General features: G+C 44.4%; 1 protein-coding gene across 1 annotated transcript in view; it reads right to left on the reverse strand.

Annotated features, from left to right (window-relative positions):
• The window catches only part of TP63 (tumor protein p63), a 97,730-nt gene that overhangs the window by 42,132 nt on the left and 39,326 nt on the right, over positions 1–16,272 (reverse strand). Inside the window, exon 4 of the mRNA XM_036388780.2 lies at positions 3,947–4,201. Coding sequence (XP_036244673.1) covers positions 3,947–4,201 — 255 coding nt within the window. The remainder of the gene's footprint in view (positions 1–3,946; positions 4,202–16,272) is intronic.

Here is a 16,272-nt window from a genome sequence, read left to right on the forward strand (position 1 = left end):
TCCACAAAGCAAAAAAAATCTGAGGTGGCACACTTTTGAAATGCCTTGTTTTCTTCTGCCGCAGAAATAGGAGGAGATACTGCAATGCATGGGCATATGGGAATTCTCCCACAATAAATGAGACACTATTCTGCTAAAGTTCTTACTTCACCCCATTCAGAGGGCTTCTCCCTCAACCTCAACAACCCACTCTCTGTCTCATCTCTACAAACAAAAACTTTGTTCCTCTGCAGCATGGTTTTCAAGAAGGTTTTGTTAGATGAGGGTACATGCGAGAAACTTTGTTCAATTTAGACTATAAAGGCTTTTGTTTTCAAACACTTCAATAGAGTTTCAACTGTTAAAGATTTTCCTTCTGAAAAGGCTGATTAACCTGCTTATATCCTTACTCACGTTCTGAGGTCATTAATTAAAAAAATAATCAAGGATGCTTATAAAGTCCTCTGCAATCCAATCTCAATTTGTCATCATTAATTAGATCAACATTGCATACAAATGAGACCTAACCTGATTAGACAGCATGTTTTACTGGAATTCCTACTGACGGTCGTGAAAGACTTCAGAGAGAAAATTTGCAATATTTTCAAAGTGAACTGCTCATACATATGGAATCACCCCGTCACCCAGCATCAGCTAGTGTTTCTCTTTGTAATTTTTGGCCTTTTTTTATTCCTCCCCTGCCCCTTAATTAAGACCCCATCACAACCCTGAGCAGAGAAGCTGTCACACTCATCTCCCTCCCAGCCTATACTACACAAATAATGCTGATTTTGCAAAGGGTGTCCACCATCCTAGGACAATAAACCTCTCCCTCTGCAGAGTTTGGAAGAGAAAAAACAATACTAAAAAGTTTTAAGAAAAAAGTTATTCCAGGTCTGTTTTCAGAAACATAGCATTTAAATAACCAGCAAGTACACTCTGTATTTTCCCCCACCTCCAACAGAAGTAACCTTGGGATCTAAATGCACAAAGTGGCTTAGAAACCTGAAGCACCTTCACAGGTCTCCAATCACGCCATGAAAGCAGTGCTTGCCTTTTGGAGAAATGATCCATTGCTCTTACCCAGCTCACTGCCTTCACTCCCATGACCTAATCTGACATGACTCAGCCCAGAAGATCAGAGGAGCTCTGCTGCAGCACATTGTCAGCCAGGACAGCAGATCCTCTGCCAGGCACCACCAACCCCTTCCCAGAAGGACAAGGTGATCAGACTGGCTCATCCCCTCCACAAAGGGGGAAAGTGCAACACAATGGATTTCCTCACTTAATATTGTTATACGGGGAACTGCAAGAGGGAAAATGGGGAAAAAATAGAAAAACTAAACCAAACAAACTAAGAAACAAGGCTTTCAAGTTTTGGACTCTTAATAAGGGTGGGGCCATCAAGTAATTACACTTTTAATAGGTCACTGCAGTGGAAGAAACTCTTCCAGTTGGGTAAGTTCCTAATCCATCATTAAAAAAGACGACAGGCACTAATCAAAGTGTATGAAGTCACATGGGGGGGGGGGTGGGGGGGAGCAACTCCAAGAACTTGCTCTTACTGAGAGGATGGGGCAATCACTCCTGCTTTCATCAACATTTCATGCGTGTTTCCACACTTCTCAGGACGACAGTGGGAAGCAGAGCCTTCACGTCCTTCCCCACCCACCCCACTGATAAAGCTGTCAAATGCAGATTACCAACTGCTCAAGAGCTCATGTGAAATGAGTTGGTGGATTAATTAGCAGAAGGGCAGAGCTCTGAAGATGGATAGATGCTCCACTTCACAAGGTGTATTGATTGAAGGTCCCCAGCCAGCACCACAGGACTGTCATAATCCATTGTGAAGGTACAGCTCACTGCCACCTCCTGCACGAGCAGCTAAATCTGGGTCACTTGGCTCAGTGCAGGGACACCTGGACCACACTCCCTCCTCCCTAATCAGACAGCTGTTTAAGAGCCCATTCCTTTAGTAAAATACATGGATTTGGACCTGAACAGACTTGCAACATGCGTGGGGAATACACCTTCATCTGCTGGTCCACATCAGGGCAATGAAAAAGTAGGGAAGGCTAAATGAGCCTTTCCCCAGGCTGCACACATCTGATGACTGCAGTCACCAAACAGTAATTTAATTTCTTTTTCAAAGTCAGCATGTAATGTGAGCTTTGACCACTACCTAGATCCACATTGAAATTCAGCCCTCACTTCTACCCCAAAAAGCCACTATCACTGAGGTGAAACATCTCATTTAAGCTTGCTAGTAGCTCTCTTGCCTTCATCTCTGCTGGAGCAACCTACTACATACGTTCAAACCTCGTTTCAAAAGACTGCTTTTCATAGTTGAAAGGACAGCATCAAACACTCTGGCTCCTTGCAGCTGCGTTAGATAATTCTTTGTACCATACGTATCAAAAGAGAACGTCTTTTCATATCTCCTTCAAAGGACCCTCTCCAGAACAGCTAGCAAAAATCCAAGCCAGCATTTTCTTGCCCTGAGAAATGCAAAGAAGAACTGACCAAGAGTTTCCTTACCTAAAGGGAATTGAAAATAAATATTGTGTGTAGTGTAGTAGGAGAAACAAGGACATAAAAACAAGTGCGAAGTACAGCACAGCATCACTCCCCAGGCTGATGAGAAAAAAATGCAATTTCAACCTCACTTAGAAATACCTCACCCTTTTATGCATAAACAAATGAAAATCTGGTTGTGACTGGACCTATCACATTTTAACCTCACTTAACATGATTTTCTGAACAAAGTTATTGGTGTCAGTTCTAGACAAATTTTACCAGAAAAGGCTTTTAAAATATAAGGGACATAACCTTATAGTGATCTGTGGTTATATGGCATCTTTTTCCACATGAGAGCACAAGGGCTCTGCTGCTTTGCTGGCAGCAGTAGCTGGGAGGTTTTTTTAGTTGCATTTGCAGCTAGATTGTATCTGAGATCAAAGCAGTTCCTCAGATTAAAAAGAAAAATAAAAAAACCCACACTATTTTAATGCTCTTAGCTTTTGGTGAAAAGTCTCTCATTTTTTGCTTAAAAAATAAAATTAGGTCCTTGCTTTTATTCAGATAGTGTGGGGCAGGACATTATTCACTGCACCTTCTCCAAGTGCCAGCAGGAGGGGAAGGCAAATATTGAACATCTTTAAGATAGCAACATTCTCCATTGCAAACATCTCTTCTCTAGAGCCCTAAGCCACAACAGCTGGACCTTCAGCTTCAGCAGTGGTGTGTTCTGAGCTATGAAGTCTCTAGAGATTGAACAATCAAGCCAGTGCCACCAAGGATCAAGAGCTGGGCTTCAGGCTTCAAGCTTCTGCCTCTTTTTTTTGTTAAGAAAAGAAGTGTTCTGAGAACAAAGTGTTAAATAAAAAAACCCAAAACACCAAACCAACAACAAAACAACCCCACTCCCTTCAACAAAACCCCAAGCAACACACAGGGCTGACCTGAGATGGGGACACACTGGGGTTCCCATACCAGCTGCAAGAGGAGAAATGCCAGAAAACGCCAGCCTCACACTCCATGGGTCTGAGCAAGGAGCACCACCTCCACCCTACTGGCATGGCCCTGCATGCCAAACCTCACACAAACCCACGGACGCTGGAGAAAGCCAAGGGAAGCACTGAGGCACTGCTAATGCCCACCTCAGGTTTTACTCCAGTGCTCCTGCTAGGCCCAAAAGAGAGCCACTCGTTCATCATGCGTGATCTCTGCGTGACTGGTTTTTTGCAAGGCATTTTAGTCTCCAGGGATTTAGTGGTATTACTGAGGGTTAAATTCCCACCACACCCTCTAAGAGCAACCAAGATAAATGTCTCCCTTCTGTGTGACACATCATGCCCTGCAGAGGACTCTGGTCACTTTGTTCTTGCACAAGCTTGGGTATATATTACATGATAAAGTCGCTATGAGCAGGAGGACCAAAGACAGCGAAGGGATGCTGTGTCCTTACCGTCCACGTTGCTGACTTTGCTGTGCTGGACTGCTGAAATGAAACATCGAAGCTGTGAGGTCCTGGGTAGTCTGTGTTGGAAGGGATGGCTGGGGAGGGAGAGAGGGCATCAAAAGTTGAGCTGGGCTGGGCGTAGGGCGAGGGGGCCGTGACGCTGTTCTGCGCGTGCTCCGTGTTGTACGGGCTGGTGGAGGAAGAGCCATTCTGGATCTGCTGGTCCATGCTGTTCAGGAGCCCCAGGTTCGTGTACTGTGGCTGCAGGCAGAGAGATGCACAGAAGTGTTAGAGGAGCTGCATCAGCACGGGCTGGCCAGACATGGCACAGCCTCCACCATGGAGGATGCACAGCATCATCTCAGCACCACTGCTCGTGTCACACCAGGAGGGAGATTTGCAAAGGATATCCCCCACTTGACATTGGTGACTGAAACAGAAAGGAGCACAGCTCCTCAGTCACACACTGGATCAACAGCAGAACTGGGAAAACAGCCTGTGCATAACCAGGAGGTGATTTGCAGGGCAGAAAGCCATCACAGAGAGACAGGGTTGCTATGTCTAGCAACAAAGTCAGACCTTTTCAAAGGTACAGCTGAAACGTGATAAAAGTCAGCAGGTCCCCTATACAGTGCAACTTGTACAAGGCTACACCATCTTCAACAGTCTGATGCTCTACACAAAGGCTATGGATCTGATCCCACTACACAGGATGACATCAGGACCTCTAACTCAGGTGGTAACTGTGCTGAAATGTGACTCACTGGAAAAACTGCTAGGTGCCACTATCAGAACCTTGCATTCAACTCCCAGTGACCAGTCACAAACGGTGGTGGAGAATCAAAGTTCTCATCAAGTAGGATGAAAACAGCATGGAAGGCTTCTTAAGAAGTATCAGTTGTACAGTTAAGTAGTACCTAAGTGCTACTTAGCATTTTAAAAGCTTTCAAGTACAAACAATACATGAAACAACTGGAATACATCAAAACTACAAACCTCTGAGAACAGAGTACAGAAAGGGCAAAGCTTAGATTAAGGAGAGGTTAACCAAAAAAATACATCTAATACCCTAAATTCAATGTGTAGCCATGGTCCCCCACATCAAAGAGAGTGGAACACAGTTTAGAGGAAGGTGAGAAGAATAAGAAAATCCTTTTAATGCCATCCTGTAATGTGACAGGATGACTTTTCAGCCTGGAAAAAAGACTATGAGAAGAAAGGTGGAACTCAGCATGATAGAAGGTGAAAAATTCCTAGGCGACATGGAAAAACAGCAAACACAAAATTAATTTTCATGTTCTCTTAAAAGAGGAGTTGAGGAATAAGCAAACATCTTGAGCAGAATTTTGGTTTAAACATACAGTTATTCTTCACAAAAGATGTATGCTTCACAAAACCCACAAATAAACATGGATTTTTTTCTGCCACAAAATGTCACAATACTAAAAGCATAAGTTCAAAAAGGCAGGAGACAAGTTCTGCTTGAGAAAAATACATCAAAACAAGTGTATCTGATTTAAAAAATCTGAACTACCAACACTTGGAAGCTGGGCAAGTATTCTGGAGAAAGTTACACAATTGCCACACGTTTTTAATCCTCTGAAGGACATGGCACTGGCCAGAGTGGCAGGTCAGCAGGCAAGTGGGATTCAGTCAGGTACATTGGGTTCACAGCCTCATCCCACTTACTGTGCCCATCTCAGGGCAAGCAGCATCACAAAGGTTTGTGGTGCCTATTCCCAGCAGTTCTGGGCTCAGCCAAGAACACGCAGCAATAAAGGCACCTGGTTCTGCTGTTAGCTGCTGACACAGCAGAAGGGACTCAGGCTCTTTCTCTGATCCAAGGCTCCAAGCAGCTCATGTCCCGCACCATCCTGTTGGCTCCAATCCCAACCAGAGTGATCAAGCTATCTTGTCAGTATTTCAGCTACTCTGCTCACAACTTCCCTCATCTTTCCAGCAGTTATTCCTGCTCTTATCAGCCACAAAGCAAAGGCTCCCTGAGTCAGAGCATCAACCAAAAGATCCATAACAAAAAGCTTTCTCAATACTGGGACTGCCAGTAGCCCTACTGAAGCTTCGAGTAGCATAACACTCCTCCAAAGACCTGAAAGGGAAGGGCACAACCTATCTGCTGAGCTCTCCTGGGAACTTTGGATAAGCCATTTAACATCCAGCTTTACCAGTCACTTCAGCCTTTCACAGAGGAAAACAGGATGGTCCCTTTGCCAAGATAAAGTGTCTTCCACATGTCCAAAGACTTCACACTCTCTGCTGTACTTCTAAAATGGAAGTAGAGAAATTTAAACCACTCACTGCAGCTCTTCCTTTGGTTTCTGTTTCACTAGAAGAAGCTAATAATTTATGGGGGTTTTATTGAACACTCAAGGTGAGGCTGGTGCTCTGGGGTCTTCAGTGAGGCACATGGGACCTTCCAGAGATGGATCAGCTCACAGGAGCTGTGCTGTGAAGGTCTGGGCAGGGGGGAACAGCACAGAAAACTTAATTTTGGAAGCTGGGATAGGCTGCAGAGAGAAGGGAGAGCTGGTTCCCTCCCTCGCTCTGTCAGCGACTCGCTGTGTCCTTGGGCAAGGCACCTCTCCTCCCCCTCCACCCTCACCCTACTGCAGGCAGCAAGGTCTGCAGGGCAGGGATTGCTCCTCACCCTGTAAAAAGCCCTGCACTTAATGGGCCTCCTTTGTCTCAGGCCTGCAGGCAGCAGAGTAATAAAAGCAATTACATATTGAGTCCTAATCCTGGGTGAACCAGTGACTCAGGTTAGTCATTTGCCCTCCTTGCCTCAGTTTCCCCCTCTGGAGCAGTGTGGATGTTATTAGTGCCCAGCACCCCTGTTAGATGGGAGAGCTTGTCTTTAATTGGACTCAAAGCTAAATAGTTGATGGGGGAGAGAGCAATCCAGACTGGTTCTTCTTCTCCAAAAGGAGATTGCAGCTTTGGCAACACAGATGACAGTTATGTCTCATCTCCTGCAGGCTATTCACTCAACCAAGACCTATTTAACGGACTTTTGGTGCACGTCTTCCCTCAAGGCTAATTCCATATGGAAAGAGCCAGAATTCTGATGTGCTGTACCAGGAAGAGTCTTTTTCCTTATCAATAATTTTGCATATAATCAAATAACAACCCTCCTGCCCCAGAATCTCCTAGTGAGACCTGAAGCCTTCTCAAAAATGTAGAAGTATCATTCAATTGTTTCATTCCTCACGGAGATTATAATCAGACACACTCCCTAACCAGCAAATGATGAGAAGACAGCTGTGATGAAAACAGTCTCCTACACCAGCTCAGACACACAGACAGTAGAACAATAGTGTTTCAACTTTCACTTAAAAACTATTTCTCTAATCCCAGGCCACTTAAACTAATGGGGAAAGATGGCCAAACAAGCGGTCAGTGTTAACAAGACAGCACAGCCTGGAAATGCTGAAGGTGCTGCCTGAGATCCAATTAAACAAAAATAATAAAATAAGTGCCCCATTAAAATGTAAGATATCCTTCAGATATTCCAAGATCCTTTTCATTCCTTTCAGTCCAGGGACCATCTGTCTAAATGTTATCGGCGGAGCAGCCGTTCCAGTGCATTTATACACTCACATGCCACAGCCGAATGCCGTGTCCCCATTTGCTCTTTAAATAACTATTAATCTCCTTGCACTTATCCTCATGCTGACACAAGCAGCTGTTGGGCTCCCCTTCTGCTGCTTCGAGTCCCGCCAGCCTTTCACCTTCCCTGGCCCCTGCGTCCCCTCCCCAGGCAGGTGCTCCATCCCTGTGACAAAGCCACCAGGTTGGCCCAGCCCAGCACTAAGCCCGGTCTCCCAGCTGTGCCCCAAGGCAGGCACGGAGATGTTTGCGCTCAAGGGGTCAACACCTGAACTGCCTGCAAGGTTTTGGAGGAATCTGATAAGGCTTGGGGAGGCACACGCCTTCTGACAACAGGACAATTAGAGGGGCAGCAGGCCCGGGGAAGGCACACGCAGGAATTCACCCCCCTGGCCCCTGGGGTGGGGAGAACAAAGAGAGGCTGCAGACTGTCTGCAAGGTATTGCTCCTCAGGAGGGGGCTGCAGGGCGTGTGTTTGCACACACACTGCTTCCTTTCACCATTCACAGAAAGGAACACAACAGCATTTCATCCAGAAATTAATTCCTGGTAGGTTGGGAGCACAGAACTTAACACATGCTCATATTTTGCTGTGGGGTTGTTTTAAATGACTGAAATGTAGCCCGACCACCAATTCCTGATATAAACAGAAAGCTATTCGGTGGAAAGAAATGAATTGCATATAAAGCTGAAAGAACAGATTATCTAATTTTCAGTGCCTTTGTTTGCTATTTTGTTCCCTCCACCGAGTTTCCAAAACTATTAATATCACTGAACCATTATAAAAACCTCCAGGCAAGTCTAACAGCAAATAATTAGAGAGCTACAATTAGATCTTAGACCACGTATTTCGGAACATCATCTCAACAACGCATCTTGAACTATCAGTTTCGCTTCGTACATCCCATCAGCTTCACTTTCGGGTTCTTAACGCTAACTCATGCTTGCGGGTCAGGAGAAACATGGCTCTGCCGAGGGGTTGCTGAATTAAAACCAGACTGGAAACCGGCGATGGTTTGAGCACGGTTGTGCTGCCGGGAGGGTGGATGTGCCCCGGGTGCACGGGGGGACAGCAGAGCCGGCGGCCAGCGGCTCCGGGGCGCTTGCCACCAGAGGGCAATGCAAATGCTCCGGCACGGCAGAGCCGCAGCAGGGCAAGATGCCCCAGCCCACCCAAACCCTTCTCCCACCCTGCCCTGCAGCAAGAACCCAGCCCTGGCTCTCCAGCCTAAAGCCCATTGTGTAAATTAATAAGGTTGTGAGAAAGATCTGCAAAAAGACCCTCCGTTGGAAAGGAAGTAACTAGTGCAAGTCATGAAAAGCTCTGAAGGGGACTTCCACGTCAAAAAATCCCCTAAAATACACAGCTCCAGCTATTAACTACCCAGTTAGCAGCATTTCTGAGAGTTTTGAGGGTTTCTCCACTTGAGAAAATAGACGAAAAGTTACCATCCTCAGGTGTAGAACACCTAGATGCCTCCACCCCTATCAAAACCCTTCTCCCTAATACCAAAAGAACAAGCATTACCATACACACCTACTGACTGCGTTTTAATTCTCACCACCAGGTCTATCTACACAGCTCAAGAGCAGTGTCCAACTACCCAAAAGTCTTGCAAAACACCTGGTGCTTATTCTCCAAAGATATGAGATGATGAAACTAATAAACTACCATAGTTATTAGCAACAAGAACATTTGCACAGCACTTTGGACATCCTGTGCTTTGTCCTTAACCACACCACAATGATGCACTAGGGCTATCTCTTGTAGGACTAATAAGCAACTTACAGCAATATTTCAGTGCTGGCCCAGGGAAACATTCAGACTCCTGCTGGAGAACAGCTATCTTAAAAGCAGCAGGAGAAATGTTTCTATCCAAATCAGATGATACACAACTCAAATATACCCAGAAATATTTAAATCCACCTAAGTTTTCCAACCTCTCTAGCAAAGGATTTTAGTAGGGGGAAATAAGTCCCTTAAGCTCAACAGAAGGCCTTCTATCATAATTATTAACCAAGATATTGCTGACTTCCAGTTGCTCTGATGGCAGCTGATACAATACCCCATGTCAGCACTCTGCTTGTGCCATGACAGAGCAGTGCCAAGAAATAAAGGGCTCCACCTATGGCCCTCAGCTAAGATCAGGGCTGAAGCAGAGACAGCTCACTCATCGCAATGAAAGCTGTGATTTATTTTGCCTCTCTAGTCTGTTTTCTCACATAAAAAAACCCCAACAAACAAAAAAAACTAACCAAAAAACAAATTAAAAAAGAGGGAGAGAAAGACTGAAAAATTTACAAATGCAGTTTGGACACTGCTCTGGTCCCCTTCAAGCTATGAGGGGAAGAAGTGCACAGCTCATTTCAACAGCAGCTCAGCCACACTCCCTCCAGCTCCAGTTCTAAAATGGAAACAAATCCTGTGGGTCTATTCTGCAGTGGCTTTTCCACAGAACTACTGTGGAGCTGGATACACCAAGCACTTGGAAACCCTCAGATAAAATGATAATGTGCACCATATACCCAATGTGAAAAGCAAGGGGACAAGTAACTTTGGTTGAACCGAAGATACCAACAGTTATCAAGATTGATTTGTTCTAGGATAGTGCCTGGAAACCTATCTGATTTGAGTAATCCCACTCTTGGGTCATTGCTTTTTCCAGGAAGAGACGAGGCGATTTCCCATCCCAGTGGTATAACAAGTTCCCAGTGCAATGGAGGGCATTGAATTAAAAGAAGCCCTGGAGTCAATCACTTTGGATATTAGACCTGCTGAGCACAACCAAACAGCCTCTCCTCAGCTCAATCCCACCTGTAAGCAGGGAGCACAAATATTTCTGCATATTTCCTCCTTTACTATTAAGAAGGGAATCCATTTGAGATCTACAGGGCTGTAGAATATGCACAACCATCGTAATTTTAAGAAACTAAATTCAAGACTAATATTGAAAAAAAATTCTTCTTCCAAGAAGAACAAAAACCAAAACCCCATGAGTGACACACACAATCCTTCTGCACAGGTATTTCATGTTAAGTAGTTAGATAAACCTAGGAGTTGTCTGGACAGCTTCCAACACCACCTAAACACATAGGAAAGCCTAAGGAAGACACTCCATTTCAGTCAGCTGGGGAGGAGAAAAAAACAAACCAAACCCAGCCCCCATAACTACTCTCTTCCCCCCAAAAAACCCACCATTAAATGACCAACTCAAATCACACCACTATGTTTCAAGCTTAAAAACTTGACTGCTCTGCCCACTTTACCAGAGCATCTCTTCTGCCCCAGCCATCCCCATCAGCCCTATGGCCCATTTGGTGAACAGTACAGAAGCTGAACAGGAGAAATCAGTGCACATCAGTGATCTGCAAACACACACAGAATCACACTTGAACAACAATCTGGCTTGTACACCGAAGGAGGCAGAAGAGTCTGTGCCATTTTCACTGGGATGAGCTATTCCAGCAGGCACGCAGTGCCACATCTACACCCCTTAGGTTCACAGGAGCAGCACAATTTCAAGAGCCATACCCTGTACAGCTGCAGGTCACATTTCACTGAGCCACGGGACTGTTGAATGCAGCACAACTTCATGTTCAAGTTAGAGTCCACAAATGCAAGTATTTGCGGGCTCAGAGAATGAGACAAACGAACAAAAAGCAACGTGAGGGTGAGTTCCTGTCCACTCACAAGGGCTGTAAGCTTTGGAGTTGTCTTGCTCCCCCCAGCTGTAATAGTTTTCTGTTTTAGCTAAACTTTGAGTTGTGCCCCTTGGTTAATTCATTTTGTTTTTCAGCCAGGAGCAGGGTGTCTTTTAAAACAAGTACAGCCCAAAGCAGGAATGCCTGTAATTCCTGACTCCCACCACCTGCCACAGGTTCACATAAGAGACCTTGTCTAATTCAAGGATTATCAGAGTGACAGTGCATCCCACTCCACAGAAATATTAAGGCTGGTCACCCTACACTGTGTAAGTACTTCTAAATATTTTCCAGTGCATTTAAAAATAAAACCCCTGATTTCCCAAGAGCAGAATTTACGCTCTTAAAAATATTTCTAAATCGGGCTCTTGAAAAAAGTTCTACTTGCATAGAAAGCAACGGTGTTTCTGAAAGTCAGATCATTTTAGGGTTTTTAGACTATAAAGCTTCCATAAAACAAAAAATCCCTTTCATAAACATAAACCACTTTCATTAGAGTATCTTGGCTATGCTCAGTTATTTTGAAAATTCAGACAGTTTAAAACAGGAAAGTCCAAGACCCACCCCCACTGCACACAGTCATTTCTTGACCCTGAGCTTGTGCTCAGCAATTTACTTGACATGTAATTTGAAAACATATCAACAAAAAAGAGAAGGTAGTAAAAAAAAGTAAATCATACAATATCATCTCTATGAAATGCATGAAATCACAAGACATTACAACTCCATGATCTTAAAAGAAATTGATTAATAACCCAAACACTCAGTTTCCTAAAACTGAAAGAGAAGCCAGAGTTTCCTATGTTCTCCTATTACCAGCTGGACAACACAACATCAACAAAGATCTGAAGAGCCATAAAGCACAGACAAATAGGAAAAGCACTCCCTCACGCTCCCTGGAAATGTAAACATAATTGAAGACAAAGACCTGCATCAGAAAAACCAGAAAAAGATGCCAAGGTCTTGGCAAGGCTTTTTTTGCCTGATTTCAGTGGCTGAGAACAAATGTGAGATCCCAGCTCAGACAGCTGCCCAGAAATCATGTGTGCTGAGTTTGTACAGCAATGCTGAAAAGTTGGATAAAAAAATAAAAATAGAACTTTAAACATTAAGAGGGACCAATTAAAATACAAATGGGGAGGTGGGGAGGAGAAGCAGGGGCTGGAGAGAAAACTCCAGTAGTTGATTAAAGCTGCCTTGTTTCTAAAACTCTTTATTGGACAGTAACCATTGATGTTATCAGTCATCTCAGACATGCAGCATTTTATTGTGTTGAGAGGGCAGCTTAGGCTGGACAGGATATCTGTGTGTCATCCACAGTGAAAGGCTGCAGGCTCAGTAACCACCAAAGTATGGCCAAAGGGCACAAGGACAGTGAATAACCAGGGTCAGAATTGAACCAGGAATTGAAGTTAGCTCCCAAAGTCATCATTATGCTCAATAAAATCCAAATGCATCATCTTTTAGACATGAAAGTAAAATACTCGAGCTTAGTAGCATTTTAGTCAGAACAAGAAATTCAGATCATCTGCAAGTTAAATAAGTCAAGCAGTTAAACACACAGGAAAAAAAAAAAGAAAAAGAAAGAAGAAAAAAAAAGCCACACACATAAACCCCCCACGCCCACTCTTTGAAGCATGGTGCAACTATGGAATATAAGAATTCATAAGAAGAGTTATAGGAGGGCAAAGGGCAGATTAAAACAAGTTAGAGCAAGCAGAGGAAAAGGGTTACATGGCAGCATCAGAGTCCTTATAGGTAAAAGGAAGATCTGCTGGATTTGCTAATGTATTTGGCCATTTCTTCTGTCCAAATCAAGAAAATTCCTGGATGGTGTTCCCAAAAGCCTGGACACCAAACAGCAGACTGAAAAGCTTTCAAGGTTGAGGGGGGTGTCAAGAGGACTGAATGCCAAATTCTGATTAGATCCCAACTGCAGAGAACAAAAGGAGGCAGGGCTTTGCCTTCCAACGCTATTTTTTTGTATGAAAGCAGCTCCTGGGTTGCACCAAGCTGGCATTGCCTGAGCCCAAGGATCTGTTGGGGTTCAGTACAGCAGGATACACACAGCCAGGAGACCTATATCAGAAACAGCTTCACATCACTACTGCAGCTTACTCAGGGGTGAGCAGGAACTTTCTGTGGTGTTTTCCAAAGATGCCAGGCTGTGCATACACGAAGCACAAAAGCTAGTCCTTGAGAGGGGGGGGTGTGAGTGTACACAGACACAACATGCATGCAAAGGCACTGCTTCTTTCACAGTGACTTCACTCCATCAGCTTTACAAACATCAAGAATATTTTCCCCAACTATTGAAATCAGTTTGCCACATATGCTGCAGATGCAGGATTTCCAATGGGCTCTCTGGCATGGGGCTTCCAATGTCTAACAGCAAAACTAAACTCAGTTTTCAGCACTTCCCTCCCTGTCCAATACTACTGACTGCAGTAAACACCAGGACACACGGTGCCATGGTCATTTATGCAAGGCACAGCTTCAGAGATTTACATTTGAGGTATTCAAATGCACAGACCTTTCCCTGTGCAGACAGAAAGCTGTTCCAGATTTCTGAGCAACAATATACCTACTAATTTCCATCTGACACCACATTAAACTCCCTACCCCTCCAACTTGAACATTCACAATTCCTTTCAGACACAAAACACAGTGGACTGACCAAGGCTCATCTCAACAACTTTGGAAACAGGAAACTACTGCATGATACTGAAGTGGCAAAGTCCTGGTGATGCCTAGGCAGGGTACATTCTGGTTTCCTTTAAAAGAACTTCTTGCATACTTTCCTGCTGCTGAAAGAAGGTGGAGGGAGATTTACTCATCTCTTCAGTTCTAGTCAATCACCACCAGCACTCTGGAGGGAGCCAATCCTTTGACTATGGATGAAATACAGAACTGCAGCAGTGAGAAGTCACAGTAAAGGCTTGCAGAGGCTACTGAGAATCTCAGAGACATAACTTAAATCTGCAGAATCCAAATTTTACAGAGCACTTAGAATTTTTTGTGCCACCGCTCTCCAAAAAATACTTTTGTGATTCCCAAAGACCCCATGACATTACCTAAAAAAGCTAAAACAAACAAGCAAAATTATTAAATACACTTTTCAGTCATTTCCCATCAGCAGAGACCCAGTTGCTGACTCAACACTTCTGCTGGCATCCACCTATTCCTATTGTTCTGTTCCCCTTGGCCCCCGAGGCGCCGCGCTCCAGCCCTGTGCATCATCCCCTGACACAGCTGGACCACGGCTCTGCAGCACAGGCATTTCTGCCTCAGCAGCACAGCCCAGAAGCCCAGCACCTCCTCCCCTCTCCCCCAAGTTGGCAAGATTCTGTGTATTTACTTCCTAGATGTGGATTAAAACTGAAAGATTCATATCTGCTGAGACACAATCCATCCCTTTCATTCCCAGACACTACCCCACCATAAAATATTTCCCCTTCCCTCCCTAAACTGGGCGTCTCCTCCCACTTTCTTGCCCTTGGTAAAAACATTCATCTTCTTGCCATCTTGAGGAAGTTGGACTCATCTCAAATTTCACCAGGTCCCCTTGTATACCACTTCCCAAAGTCCTTGGGGGGAAGTTTAATCCGGATCCAAACTCTGGAATCGATCCCAAGAGGCTGCTGGGCTCCAATCAATGCATTAATTTTCAAGCATGCTCAGCCTTGCCACTTGGGTCCACTTCCAAAGTGAGCGGACTGTGCACAAGCCCAGAAATTCATCACACCTCAAGCCATCCACTCAAGATAGAACACACACGTCTTGGTTAAAACACTGCTCCTTTAGCTGCTCCACTAAGACCCCAGGTGAAACAGCAGTGGCAAGGGATTTGCAAAAATACAAGATATCATTGAGCACGCTTGGATCAACTCCCAGGTGACTCAATTCTAGTACAAATTAAAAAAAAAAATCCAACAGGCACCAGGAAAAAAAAAAGCAACCACCAAAAAAGCTGCCCTGCACATCTCCCATGTTTTTGTTGCTTGCTTGTGCATGGAGGTGATAACAATGGTCAGTAATTTCAAATAAAATCACCAAATTTAAATTCAAGTTTCCAAAGAGGATCCAAGTTTACTTTGCCAACGTCAAGGACCTAAACCTTTCCTGTGTCTTATCTGAGATTTCCTGAACAGTTGTTTCTTACTGGGTTTACTCCTTATATTAGCAGCCTTACAGAAGTAAAACTCCAATACCCTTAAATGTCACCCTGCTCTTTGCTCCTTGCCCCAGCAGCTAGGCTAAAAGTTGGACAGCCTCTCATAGGCTCTCCTTTAGAAGAGAGCCAAGATCTCACCCAGGACCCAGCGTGCTTATATGAAATAGTGCAGAGAAACAGGGGTGAACCTTCCTTGTCAGTAGCTCTCAGCCAAATCATCACTTGCAAAATATGTTCTGGGCTGCTATACAAAAAGCTTTATGCCATGGTCTGCTCCTACAGCTCTTTAAGCCATCTGACAATCACAGCCTCTTCTCCCAGCATAGCAAGGTTCTGATGGGAAGCTCTGGGAGACTGAAAACTGGAAGATTTCTCAGGAATAATTTAGTACTGTAACTGAAGAAGACAAAACAAAACAGGGAGATTTTGAAGAACAGCAAGTTTATTCATTGGAGAGACCCACCCGCATGGCGGACCGTGGCTGAGCTCATGTGTCACTCTAAAGATCACTGCCTTGGAGAGCTGACAGGGGATTGCAAAGATCATGGCACTGAGACAGCAGAGAATCCAGAAAACACGTGCAAGGGAGAAAAAAGTTGAACCTTAACACCCTTGGAGAGTAATTATTTTCCTCTTAATTCTACTTGATACCAAAAGTGACTTAATACTAATCCAGGCCAAGTGGCACAAAGAGCTTTGAGCTCACTTCTCTGCTGGAGAGGATGGAGTGAGTGCTGCTGTTGTAGTACAAGAAGCTCCTCTCCTTTCTCATGATTTATGCAACCTAGCTTTAAAAGAGTTGCATTCATTTTATTGCCTACTCTGCACATTC

This window comes from Molothrus ater, chromosome 10 (genome assembly GCF_012460135.2).
Source record: "Molothrus ater isolate BHLD 08-10-18 breed brown headed cowbird chromosome 10, BPBGC_Mater_1.1, whole genome shotgun sequence".
Lineage (NCBI taxonomy): Eukaryota > Metazoa > Chordata > Aves > Passeriformes > Icteridae > Molothrus > Molothrus ater.